This window comes from Perca fluviatilis, chromosome 17 (assembly GCF_010015445.1).
Source record: "Perca fluviatilis chromosome 17, GENO_Pfluv_1.0, whole genome shotgun sequence".
Classification (NCBI taxonomy): Eukaryota; Metazoa; Chordata; class Actinopteri; order Perciformes; family Percidae; genus Perca; species Perca fluviatilis.
Genome location: NC_053128.1, coordinates 15,151,602 through 15,165,941, shown reverse-complemented (window position 1 = coordinate 15,165,941; position 14,340 = coordinate 15,151,602). Strand labels below are relative to the sequence as shown.

At 41.4% G+C, this 14,340-nt stretch overlaps 1 protein-coding gene across 4 annotated transcripts in view; it reads left to right on the top strand.

The window, feature by feature from the left end:
* LOC120546041 (matrix metalloproteinase-17-like) overlaps positions 1-10,535 on the top strand; it is a 135,920-nt gene extending 125,385 nt beyond the window's left edge. For all 4 annotated transcript variants that reach the window (XM_039780792.1, XM_039780790.1, XM_039780789.1 and 1 more), the window contains exons 7-10: positions 496-578; positions 1,321-1,473; positions 2,045-2,302; positions 9,607-10,535. In XM_039780792.1, coding sequence (XP_039636726.1) covers positions 496-578; positions 1,321-1,473; positions 2,045-2,302; positions 9,607-9,932 — 820 coding nt within the window. In that variant the 3' untranslated portion in view covers positions 9,933-10,535. The remainder of the gene's footprint in view (positions 1-495; positions 579-1,320; positions 1,474-2,044; positions 2,303-9,606) is intronic.
* Positions 10,536-14,340: the final 3,805 nt, after the last annotated feature.

Sequence of the window (14,340 nt, the reverse complement as noted above, 5' to 3'; positions counted from 1 at the left end):
TTAATAGACCTCTGAATGGAGATCTTTGTTGATAATGCGAGGGCTGGCAGCCTCCCACTCACAGTGGCAGCCCTGTGATCCTAATGGCTTCATCTTTGGCAGGCTGGCCACGTCAGTGCTTTAAATCACTTATTAGCCCAGAGGATAAATGAACTGGGGGACCTCATCGTGTCAGCGTGATAGCATTTCACCTAATGTTTATTAGCCTATTTAATTGAAGGAAACGCGTGCACATTCATGCACACAGTCAGACTCTCTCAATAGGTGGGTGCAATTATCCCACAGTTGTTTTTTTATGCAAATGGTTTAATTGGTTTGGGTGTTTTTTTGTTTTTTTTATTGAACTACATACCTTACAATAAGTGAGGTTGTTTTATGTGAAGATTATGTAGGTATGCATTTAGCCGCAAGCACTCTATGTTCAGAATATCAATTTGAATGTAATTTCTTTTCCTTTTCACAAAAGTTTTCTTTCCTCCAACTTTCCTCTCTCAGGCTGGCACAAGATGCCCCAGACAGATGCACCAGTCACTTTGACGCCGTGGCCCAAATACGAGGGGAGGCCTTCTTTTTCAAAGGTATTCAGGCCTAAATGGAGAAAGTGAACAAGAGAGACTGACGGACACACAGATAAGTAGAGAGTGGCAGTGAGAGAGAAGAGAGAGAAAAAGGGGGTGAATGGAGAGGAGATAAAGTGAAAGAGTAAGAGACGGGCTGGGCACAGTGGTGGCTCCAGCGATCAATAGAAAGCCAAATCATGTGTGGCTCCCAGGGCTCATATCACAGGCTCATACACCGTCACATATTCTGCCGTCTAAACAAAATGGTCCTTTAGGGCCCAGACTGTTGTTGTATACTTGTTATCTGCTCAGCTTGAAATTGATCTTTTTTGGCTTATTGGCCAGTGTGGTAGGAGAGCTTTTGTTAGCCAAAACATGTTAAATATAGTCCTATTGAAAAATGATTTCTTAAAACATAACAGTACATGATGTGTATTGGCTATTGTTTCTCTCCTCCTGCTAATTAGTTACACCCCTCCTCCTAAGCACAAGACCAACTGCCTAATTTCCCAACAGTTTTTTTCACAGGTAGATAAAAGTATCCAAACAAAGGTAACAAAATTATAATTTAAAGAGTTTAAATAGACATTTAAATTCACTTTAATGGTAATTGTTGGAGCTTTAGTTCGACCATTAGCCCTGTGGATGTGACTTGCAATATATACAGCGCACTGTCGTACTGAACACAGTTTTACTTGTCATAGACTCCTATAGGATATTGTAGACATTCCAAGCTCTAACCTGTTCCTGTCTGTCATAGGGAAGTACTTTTGGCGACTAACTCGAGAGAAGCACCTGGTGTCTCTGCGTCCCGCCCAGATCCATCGCTTCTGGAGGGGCCTCCCACCCAATCTGGACAGTGTGGATGCTGTGTATGAGAGGCCCGGGGACCACAAAATAGTCTTTTTCAAAGGTTGATATCTCTATCTATCTATCTGTCTGTGTGGTTTTAGTTGACTGACTAGACATATTGCCATTTTGCTACTCCATATCAGGCACAAATGATATTGATGATTGTTTTAATGTATAAATTCCAACCTTTAATGTGTTATTTCTAGGGATAGGTAGTTTTTTTGGCAGTTTGCAGATTATCTGTATCAACGTTTTATTTACCGATAAAGTTAATTACTTAAAAAGTGCTCTACTTTGGCTCGGCAACAGCTCTGTGTCTGTCCCTCTGCTTCGGTTTCACTCACCACTGAGTCTGACTTAATGTCCCGCCCACAACACTATCCGACTATCTTTTACTGGGGATTATGTTGAAAGTTTCTAATTTATTAAATAATTGCTTAAAGCATTTAAACTAAAACTAAAATTCCAAAATCTTAATTTTGACTTAAAGATTTTCATTTACAATGTATATTCATATCGGTTCCAAATATCGGTTATCGGTTATCAGTTTTATTAACTACCAATAATCAGTATCTGTCGATCCTTAGTTATTTCTCCCTTTTAATTATGATCTCTGTGTCCACCCTCTTCAGGTCTAAAGTACTGGGTATTTAAAGACAATAACGTGGAGGAGGGCTACCCTCGACCAATCAGTGACTTCGGCCTACCCTTGGAAGGAGTGGATGCAGCCTTTGTTTGGCTGCACAACGACAAAACCTACTTCTTCAAGGGCAACCACTACTGGCGCTACGATGACCACCTGAGACGTATGGACCTGGGCTACCCTAAAGACAGCACGCTTTGGAAGGGGCTGCCGCCACAAATGGACGACGCCATGAGGTGGTCTGATGGTGAGTAGCCATAAGAATCAACACTTTGTTTTTTTGACTTATTATTTTACTTCAGTTAAATGAATTAGTTGGTTATCTGCTGGGTGTAATTGCATAAGAATATTCAGTAACTGAATGCCACAGAGAGTTTTGAAAAACCTTTTCATCTTTATTTTCGCTACCTAAATAGTTATGTTAGTTTTAAAATTAACCAACATTTAAACACAACTACAAACATGAATTTGCCCGTCAGTGGAAAATTACTCACAATGGGAACACAGGTTTATAAAGTCTTATGTGGCTCTAAAGGGAACTGTAAACATTTAGGGAACTTGATTTGGACTTGGAAACGACACATTTTATTTGGAAAAAAATATGCTTAATAAAACTGTTGGTGTGAAATTTGGCAGACGTTCCAGTATTTAGGCCTGCAGCAGTAGCTGGCACCACCACTTCTAAAGGCTACAAACAATTAGCTTAGCTTATCTGAGGATAGATATTTATATCATAGCTGTAGCAAGGTATTGGTTGGAAGCGAATGATCATTTTTAGCAGTCTTCACAAATACCTGCATCTGTGAAGTATTTTATCATGCAAGTAAACACTATACACAAACTGCGCACTCACACAAACATACACGTACGTCCACACAAAAACTCATATAGATACTGTATATACTTTAGGCTCTTGGTTAAATGATTTGTACATACACAATAACAAATAACCGGTGACCCATAAAAAGTGAGCTGTGGTTATGGAGAATGTACAGCTGTACGTTTGCCTTTAGGGTTTTAAGTTTTCAAACAACAAACTTTTTAGATTACAGACACTGAGTCAGTCTACCAGAATGAGGTTGTAAAACTGGCATCTCAGCTTGCCAACAACAGCCCTGACCTGCAAACACAGTGGAGAGCTGTGTTGTGAATCCACAAGCAGGTCTCCCCTTATTAATCCTTGCTGCCACTGTGAGCTCAGTGGAGTCAGTCAGATTCATGGGGAGCACGCTTTTGAAAAACACTAAGGCTACGCTCACACTGCAGGCAAAACTGACCCAAATCAGATCCAGAGTTTTTTTTCATAACAGTGTGAACAGCACAAATCATATTGAATCCGATTGTTTCATTTCTGATTTTGGCCACTTTTCTCCTAAATCTGTCAGATTTTCTTTTTTTTTGCAATGCGACCTCGGTCTGAACTGTCATATCAGAATTCATGAGACTTTTACGTTACACTAGATCGATATTCGTCACAATTCTGCACAATTCTCTGAGGTCTCAATTCCATCACTCCTTGGCTCCAACTCCGCATCCACACCGACACCTCAGTTCAGAAGTAGAGGCCATTGCTCAACAAAAAGCCATACTTGTGCTGTCCATCTCATCATCCTCGTCCTTGGTATCATTTGCTCACAAATTTGCTGGCTTCCACTGCACAACAACTTATAAGTGAAACTATAAACGCTGACTTTACTGGCCTCCATGTTCACTAACGTACAACAGAGTGCTGCATGTGACGTCTTTCTTCATTTATTATATATCAGGGAAGTCATGCTTCCAGTTTGGCTTTGAACCTCCATGTGTAGAAACGTCAATGTTAAAAATTGATAAAAAATAAAGTCAATAAATGACTTTACAAACAAATAATTTCAGCTTGGTACAGTAGTGTGCGTTTGTGTGTTAATGTCTGTCTCTCTGTTTGGTTGAACCACACGATGTCTCTGGCGTAGTGCCGTTGACTGTGACTGAAATGCACAAAAGAAGAAGCTAATATGGTCATTTTAAGAACCATTGACTCATAATCAAAAATAGGTGCAGACAATACTAGAAAGATGCATTCGCAGGCCCAGATAAAATCATGTGATCTATTGTTTTAAGTGGAACACAAAAATTTAAATTATTATTAAAGTATGCAGTATTTATATGTTCTAAGCATTATGACAGAAGTTCAAATAGGGCCCTATCTTGCACTCAGCGCAATTGCCTTTGTACACCGACGCATGTATCATTCCTATTTTGCACCCGACGCACAGCGGACTTTTCCCTCCACAGACGCACGTCGGTAAATTAGGGAATGTATTTGCGCTCCCGGGGGCGGTTCAGCAAAAAGAGGAGGCGTGTTCCGACGCAAACGTTATGTGGTCCTATTTTGCAGTTTCAGAAAACAATTCCACCACTGACCAGGAAAAACCTGGTCTAAAGTCAGTGGCGCTAGTCTAAAGTCAGTTATTCAGATGCTATTTTAGGGACGAATGCTTGGCCATAATGTAGCGTGTGCACAACGCGCATACACTTCTCTCATCTACAGCAGTTCCCATTTTTGAAAATCATACATAATTACAAAGAAAAATATTACTGAAAATGCGCTTCATGTGTTTGGATAGGTCAGGAGGTACTTTACAGTACAGTCCTCAAAAAGTCGCAGCATTCTTTGTGGCTTGTTGTGTTTTACACATTTCCATGAATCATGGATATGTTGATGACATAAATGAGGAAATATTAGAGGACTTAAGGAGACGTGATGTTGAACTACGGCGGGATTGGACACTCCGGCAGAATCTGGTCCGGGAGTAATGTGCGATGCGCTCCTGGTGGAGCGGGTGGACGGAGATGGAGTGGGGGGAGGAGGAAGGGGCACAACAGGTGCAGGTGGTGCGTTTGGAGGCCCACGCTCCATGGCTGCAGCAATCCTCTCCAGACTTGAGGAGATGCGCCCGAGAGGCCGCAGCAACATCGCCACCCGGCCAAGACGGGCATTTATTACTTTGCCGCATCCCGGACAGCTCCCGCTGGCGTGCGCCAGGCAAATCCACCGTCACAATAGCAGTCCGCCATGGAACAAGCGCGCCTGCTCTTAAAGGGAATGAGAGATGACGCTCTGATTGGTTATTTTCACGTTACGCCCAAACCACACCTCGCTACTTCAGACCAACCCATTTTAGATTTGCGTCAGGCGCAAGACTCATTTATCCCGCCGGTATAATACAGCGCCAGATATCCGCCCACAAAGATACTTGCGTTTGGCGTTTCATACTTGCGTTTCAGATCGTTAAAATAGGGCCCTTAGTAGTTTAGTTGAACACTTTTCTCTGCTCCATGCTGCCCCCAGCTTTGGCATGCACTCCTTTGTCGCTACGCTGGGAAACACAGGCATTTGATCAGGCTCCCAACTTGTCTCTGCTTATCTCCACTTTCAGGCGGAACTTTTAAAGTTCAATGTGTGAGTATCATCCTCACACATACTGCAGTATTTGAGCTGATTGTGGCTCTCAGTGACCACAGCCAAGACTTCATTCTTTCTGAGTGTCCTACTCATCTGTTGTTGCTGAGTGATGGCACACACTGTTGCAGCATGGTCACTGCCTTCTGTTCAGAATTAAACTGGTTCCAGAATATGGTCGATACATTTCTGAAACACATCAGGGAAGAAGTGGCAGTGGCAGATGGACGACATGAGTATTATTCTCTGCTAACTGTCTTAAATTGGCTCATGGCTTTTATGACATATGGCCAACCACTGACCCGGCAAGGAACTCTACCTTTTAAAAAGTCAACACTGATAACCTTTCAAACAAAAATCCAACCAATTAGGATCTTTGATCAATCAGTGTAGCCTCAGTGTTCACTACAAGTCAAAATTGTTCCAAAACACTTATGCATTTGGCACAAACACTCGATACAGTAACAAACAAAAAGATTGAAAATAGTTTTGGGGTTTTGTGAAACACTATATGTAACATACTGGAATACATTTGGAGTCTGATTTAGATGGATGTCTAATCCGTGTCACACACAGAGTACATCAGCAGGATAATAATATTAGGTCTCCGATCTATGGCACGTACGTATGACACATTTTTTACCTGCCTTTGTTGAATGTTTCTAATTAACAAGCTGAAGTGGCTGGAAGGAAGTAGTTTAATCTAGGACAAGAAACATGCTTAGAATATTCCTGCATGTCAATATAATGATAATAGACAAAGTAGCTCATAAATAAAATGGTTACCTTACATTTAAGATACATCTTTTTTAATGTCCTCCATGTACAAATAATGTCCCAACTCGTCAAAACAGATTGGATCATTAAAGAAAGCCCAAGGTTAAATTAAATTAAATTAACAACTGATACACCAATTAAATGCGTTAGCTTAAATGCATATTTCATTTATATTATTCAATTACTGTGTGTGTTGATGCGTGTGTGTTCCTCTCTTCCTATCTCTCTCCTTCACCTCCCTTTTACACCTTCTCCTAACCTCCCCTCCCTCCCCTTTTACTCCTCTTCATTCTCTGGCTATAGCTTAAATACATGTAGGAGGAGGTGGGGTAATGTGATCATTATTGGAGCATGTCACACCTGAATCTGCCATGTCAGTAATCTTGGCAGACTGGGTGCATCTGGGCCTGTAAAACATTGTGGTCTTTCACCTTCTATAAAATGTCCATAGTGCCTTCTATAAAACCAGAGCGTGTGTTTTTTTTTTTTGTGTGTGTGTGTGTGTGTGTGTGTGTGTGTGTGTGTGTGTGTGTGTGTGTGTGTGTGTGTGTGTGTGTGTGTGTGTGTGTGTGTGTGTGTGTGTGTGTGTGTGTGTGCAAGCTCACAGCTGGCCCTGTGTAATAATGTTTGGCATTAGCATGACATAACCCATTACGTGGATGGATTACAAGTGTATGCTGAATCAAAATTGCAATAATAAAAAAGAGAGGACAATGAATGATCTATCTAAAAGAAAAATAATCATCAAAATGTACCACTCAGAACTGTACTGTATGAATGAACTTTTTTTGTGTTTGTGTTTTAATTACAGTAGTGTGCATAACATGCACAATTTCTGTCTGCAGCCAGAATTTAGTTTTAACGTTTCTCTCACAGTTAGAACCTAAAACACCGATTATTCAAACCCCCTGGCAAAAAATGTAGAAACGTAGAGCCTGTTTCTTTAACCACTGTGCAGCATAGTGGAGGATAATAGCATAAGTTAATCAATATGGCAGCTGTTATACTGTCAATAAAAGTCTTTATTAAAGAAGTATATTAACACTAAAGCACACTAATGCCATTTTCACACTAAAAGATATATTTTTTCATTGCTTTGAGATTTTTTTATTTTTAAATAAATCCATTCAGCTTTATCATGCGGGGATACATTGCATATGTTCTGTATAAAAAAACAGTTTAACCTGTCAGTCCCAGTATGCCAGTGCTAGGTGCACTGTTGCACATGAACATATTGGTAATGGTGTTGATCTGTCAATCAACAGATTATAGCTCTGGTCCTTAAAGTGCTCAAATTATGCTTTTTGGCTTTTTTTCCTTTCCTTTATTGTGTTATATATCTTTTTTGTGCACATTATAGGTTTACAAAGTGAAAAAGCCCAAAGTCCACCCCAAAGGGACTTACCATCTCCAACAGAAAACACTGTTCACAAACTGCTCCAAACAGCTCTATTGTAGTCCAGCCTTTACTTCAGAGACAAACGTGGTCACTTTGTAACACACGTTATAATGCTCGCCTAGCTGCTAGCGTGGCACGCTCTCATACTCTGCTTCTGACTGGTTAGTAGTCCTTACCTAGGTACTGCGCATGTGCGACTCCCACCAAATATGGTACAGAAGTGAGATGCTTCACTCTGTAGCTAAAATGGAGAGCTCAATACACAGGGTGAAAAGAGAAGCTGCAGCAATGTGCAGTACAACAGAAATATGGTGTTTTTTGAAAATGAAACCACATAAACCTATTCTGATATAACCTCTAAATACAATTATGAATCTGAAAATGAGCATAATATGAGCACTTTAAGAGTTAAATGAGCCTATCACATGCTTGGTTGTAACTGCATGTCGTCGTGGCAATCCAAGTAACATCTGCTCATTTGGTTGTTTCCCATTTTCCATAATAAGGGGAGAGGATGTTACCAAGTTATTAGACTGGTTATGGTAATAAGAGACTTACTTTTTGTATAGGCACATAGATAGGAAAATGACAGAAATAACAGGTTTTGGCCTAAAACTGAAAGGGTTAAAAAGAGATATTGTGTGATATAATATAAGTTTAAGGTGGAATGTATTATTGCAATGTTATGACTAAACAATGTCAGAGATAATCTCATATATTTTGATAATACTGGCTAAGAAAAAGACCCTTTTAAAATGATGACAGTGGCTTGGTCCTGGCATTTCCTTTAACTAGACAAGGGCCTTAGATCTGGAGTCGGTCCCCTGATGCTGGAGAAAGGTTTCCTGCTGTTCCTCGCAATTACAATAGGTCAGATGCTGAGGACACATTGCCCACCCATGGAGATTAATAATGTTTACTTTAACTTGCACTTGTTTTTGGAAGCCTTAACCAAGCAAATCCTATTTAAGCACCAGTTGGCTGTACAGATTAGGCTTTGATAAAGCACTTGTAGATGTTCAAAACTGGCACAAAAACAACTAATTAGCAGCAGGCACTCAGTCCTTATTTCAGACTACTCTCAAAGGGAGCAAGCAACATCACCTCTTTCCCCTGCAGCAACTCCCAGCTGAATGTGTGGAAGCTCTTTTTCCTGTCAGGTGTTTATAGGTCTGTGTTATATCTGAGCTTTTGCCAGTTTCAGAGGTCCTGCTCTTAAGATCTTTGATGTGCGTGCAGGTTTGTGTGTGTGCTGGTCTACCGTTGCCTCAATCAGTTAGTTAGTTAGTGTTATTTTGTGGCTTTGATGAATCTGAACTAACCCTGTAAAACACCCAGTCACAATTAAACAAACAAGCTAACCGATCAATATAGCGTACACCTAAACCAATATAGATTTTTTTTTTTTTTAGGTGGGCCTTTTTTAGGTGGCTATTATACATTTTGGTGCTGCCCCCGTCAACAGCAGTACATTGCTTAGCTTCCATGTCGGCACTTCTGCCTGATTCTCCAAACTGGGCGCACCGACCGCTATGTACTGTAGGTATACACTGACTATGGATAAGTACCTCATACAACCCCAATTCAAAATATGTGAACCATCCCTTTAAAAGATGGATAAGAAATATGCAGGAGGGAGGAGAGGAATGTTATGATGAGAACAATGCTGGAGGGCAAGCAAAAATAAGTTATAGGAAGCAGCAAAAGAACATCCATATTGTTAGTTTTACATTTGTCTGTCTCAATAATCCTGCTAATATATTTGTTTTCTGTATTTTTATACTTCATTTGCGTCCTTGCACTTTCATCTGCCTTAAGGGCAAAGACAATGTAAAGTTAGTAATTTATTCGGTTCTATGTTGTTCTGTTCTAGTATTTCACTGTATTTTAAAACGTACACTAATACCAACCCTTTGCTCTTTCTCTCCCGAAGGCTCGTCCTATTTCTTCAAGGGGAAGGAGTACTGGCGAGTGCCGAGCAGCGACATGGAGGTGGAGGCAGGATACCCCCGCCTCATCGCTAAAGACTGGCTGCTGTGCACCCAGATGCAGTCGGACTCTCCGGACACAGAGCCCAAAAGCACGGAGACGAGAGTCAACGTGCACCATCACCCAGACCACGCAGAGAATGGATACGAGGTGTGCTCCTGCACCTCTGACACCGCCTCGCCTTTGGGCGCCCGCCCCTCCCCTTCTACCCTGTGGCTGCTGCCACCTCTCTGGACGCTCTCGCTGGCCCTCCGCTCTGAACTGCTATGATGCCAAAGCATGGGACAAAGTTCTTGAACTGGGTGCAGGAAAGAAACTCTTTGGTGGAGGGCCAGTCGACACTCAGTCTAAATACAAACTGGAACATCTTGTTCATATAAATATCAATTGGTATGTTTTTGCTGGGTTTTTTTTGCTGTTATTTATTTCACGTGCCATTGGATGGGGTCATCTGAAGCGCCTTGCAGTATGAGTAGTACACACAGTTATCATTGATCATACTAGGGTATGTCTAGTGGGCATCAATTCACTGACATTGATAATGCTGGTACCGTGCAACGCAGAACCATAAGTTCTATCTCTTAGTTTCCTCTTAAATGGCTAAACTATCTCATCTTTGCAAGGAATTGAGTGGGACTGTTCAGAAATATCTTCACATGAAATACAACAGTATTCCAACAGCACCCATAAAACATTTAAACAAAAATTTAAAACAAGTTTACAGCAATAATGAAGGGCATCCTGGGATGTAGGCATGTCAGTTTTCCCCCCTGTTTTCAGTGTTTATGCCAAGCTAAGCTAACCAAGCCCTAGCTGTAGCCTCATATTTTTCATATTTTTACAGATATATGACATCAATCTTCTCATCTAACTCTTGGCAAAAAAAACAACGTATTTCCCAAAATGTCTGAACTATTGCTTTAAATAGTAGCCTCGTGAGACCGTCCTGGTCTCACGAGCTCCAGTTTTCTACTCGCAGATCAGTCTGGCATCTTGAAATAGAGAAAATTTGGAGCCGTTGGTTTTGAGGCGGGTTTAGGTGTGACACAACGAGAAGCGACTGTTAGACTCTAAACAACATGGCAGCTTCCACGGATGAGATGAGCGTAGCGATTGCGCAAGTTTTATCAAAATTAGAAAGTATTTCTTCATTGAAAGAAGAGCAAAAAAAAACGGCCACTGGAGACTTTTCTCTGAGGAAAAGATGTTTTTGCTCTTCTCCCGACTGGTTTCGACAAGAGTTTGATCTGATTGGTTGAGTTGGCCCATCTATCGCCAACATAGGTGGTGATAGACAGATGGTTTATCCAATCAGCTAACCAGTATTTTCGCCCCTTCCCAAAAGTTCTCCAACGGAAAGTTCCCAATCCATCTGGCGGAGTCAGGTTATTTAAATAGTGCCTGGCAAGTAGAACTTCCTGCCAGGCTGATTACTGCCTCCCAGCACTCTCCGTCAATCGAATGGTTATGTTTAGGTTGGTAAAAGGGTTTGGGGGTGAGGGCGGGGGGGGGGGGTTTCCCCCCCCCCACAGAAAGAGACAAAGTATTTTAACTCAACAGGAAAAGCTGGCTGCTAGAATTGAAAAGAGGTGGGGAAAAAAAATGACATCTGGGATATAGATACTGTAGTTAGACAGGTGACTGACACCTCGGCATGTATCTAGGCAGACAGGTGAAAAGTACCCTGAAATGTAGTGCAGGTAGATAGTTAGGTTTACAGATGAATGGCCCCATGGGATGTTGACAGGAAACCAAATGAATGGCATGCTGGGATGTCGACAGGTAGATGGATGGCATCCAGGGCTGTAAGCAGGTAGACAGGTGAATACCATCCAGTACAGCTACACGAAGAAAAGGGCAACCTGTGCTGTGGGAAGTAGGACAAAAGAAAACTTCCTTTTAAGACAGAAAGTTCAAATCTTAAAGAGTTTCTCTGTGTCGCTTAACGCCATTATCCCAGCTTAACTCACTTACCTGTACTCCTTCGCTCTTTGAGGAACTGCTGCTCATGGATCTCCATGAAACTCATCATTTCCAACCCTGGTACAGAAGCATTCCCTGCCTTTTATAAGAGGTATATTGGTTTTGTTGTATTGTTTTGGTAATAAATATGGATAGATTGTGATTCCATATTGCTTTGATCAGATTATAGTTTCCGGAGCCTTTTCTTTTTCCTCACAGCTGGACGATTTCCTCCCATCAATCCAAGCTCCTTCTGGTGACGCCGTTAGCAGACCTCACAAGATAGCAACTTGATTTATTCTTGCCGATTATATTTACCTACCGTTTAAATATAGACACAGATATATTTGCGTTGAGATGTTCCATGGTTACTTCTAAACCAAGTGGACTGTGTATATTTCAAGGTGTGTTTTCTAATGTAAAATATTTTTGTAGAAAAATAAAAGAATATGAATGTCTTTATTGGCTAACTGACGTGCATTTGTTTTGGAGACAGAATATTTTAGTAGTCAGTGTTGCGGCTGTTTTGGGCGTGAGTGGGTAATTGTTTAGCGTCATTAAAAAGGAGCCCGGCCTTGAAGACAGATGAAGGTAACATGACAGCTTGCAGACACCAGCTGGGAGCTGCTCTCCGTCTCTCTGGTGTTCTTAATGTTTCCTCGTGTAATGGTCAATGCTGTTCATCAGGAATGCAAACCACATCGTGTCAATCACACCACACACTCCCTCTTGAGTGGCTTCATGAACAGATTTGCTGGCGGGGGATTATATATCGGCACTTTTTTTCAGGGAAGTACATCAGAGGAGTAATGCCACCTGATCCAAAAGATATTCAGCAGCTCAGACACTGCTTAGTTGGGGATCAAAGTGAGCTGAATTTGGGGTAAACAACTAAGAAAGGGCTTAGTTACACTGCGTACCACAAGAAACCCATGTCAGTCACAGACTTTTAAAATGAAAGCGACTAAGTATAGAGATAACCTCCACCAAACTTCACCATAATTGCTGCTGTAATGACTCTCCGGCTCGATTGTTTATTATTCTGTTCCGGCCGAGGTTAAATGCGCACACAGAATTGTGTTTCGTTGTAATAGGTTGTACTCCTGTTGTGCTTTTCAATATCCTTTTTTGTTCTCCAAATTTGTGTAATTTATTATCATGTTAGTTTAAAATGAATCCATTGTTATTCCCGCTGCATCTCCCTTTTGTCACGCCTTGCAGGCCGGGGTGTGACACCACCAAGAGCAGCCATTTTTCTTCCCTCCTCTTGACACACTCGAGTGGTGTTAATTAACTGTTGTGGCTCGGCGGCCACCGGGACAGCCCCTGCTCCCTGGGGGGCGAATGCAGCACGGAGGGTCACTTTTCAGCAGTCTGTCCAACTGATCCTTTTGGAGCTGCTACTTTTAACAGATCTTAATTGCTAAAAATGTAAATATCTGTTAACAGGTATTTGATCAGGGAGGTGTACTGAGCATTATATCAACTTTCTTTTTTTTTAAATGGAACTGTTCAATTTAAAGTTATTGCTTTTTCAGAAAGCCTTTTTTTTTTTTTTTAATCAGCAGTTCCACATTCATTGAATTTAATTAATACATCAGAACCTGACTTGGTTTTGATTGGCACTGCAGTCTAACAATTATGTTAAATATGTCCAGCCAGGCAAGACTTATCTGACTCCTGAGGCCGTGAACTGTGATTGTTTTGTGTTTTAGGGCCTACAGCATAATCCGAACTGATTCCAAATATTCCAAATACACACACAGAAGATACAAATAACATATTAGGCGTTTTACTTGTATCCTGGTACATTTAATTTCATAAGAAATAGATTTTTTTTAAATGAACTGTAATCATCATGTTATGCAATGAACATATGGGTGGAATCCTCATTCAAACCACTGATACAGCTCTAATGATGAGGTATGTGTTTCAGCATAAAATCCAGAAAAATAAACTAAAGACAAACATGTCAAAACATTTGCTATTTGACTGCTATGGCAAATATCTGGAGGAAAGTAAATAACTGCGGTGGATTATTACAATTTTTTTAATGTAATTACAAAAGAATTGATGACCGCAAGCAGAGGAAAAGCTTCTACAACAACAACAACAACAACGATTTCCGTCTGATGTCTGTGGACCCTTGGCAGAAAGATGTCAAACTCACAAACTTACCAGTACCACAGTGAACAAGATGAAATGCAATACTAATAGCCTGTGCAGAAGAACTAACCCGTGGAGCCCCTGTTAGACAGCGTTCATATGTAGAATGTGTGTGTCCATGCACCAAAGTGGGCTACAACTGTTCCCACAGTCACTGCACCGTGGAGAAGTGATGCTGTCAAGAGCCCGCTCCCAAATTGATGCATGGCAGTGAGGTTGAGAGGAGGGTCCGCAGAAGGAGCCGGTTTGAGCTTGCATGGCGAGAGAATCATTTGGCAGACTTGTCAGACTGGACTCTGGCAGCCCTCTGCCGTCACAGTCCTCACAAGGTGATGTTGAATTCAACTCTTGCCCACACAAGCCGGGGGATTCGGCAAGAAGGAAGGAAGGAAGGAAGGAAGGAAGGGTGCACCCAATCGTCTCTACTCAGTCCAAAGTTTAAGCAGAAGCATCACCTCCCCGCTTGACGTCCGGTGTGACAAATTGACAGTTTTGGACAGAGGAAGGCTCACCTTGATGGAAGATGTATGCACTAATGTTGCAAAAAAAA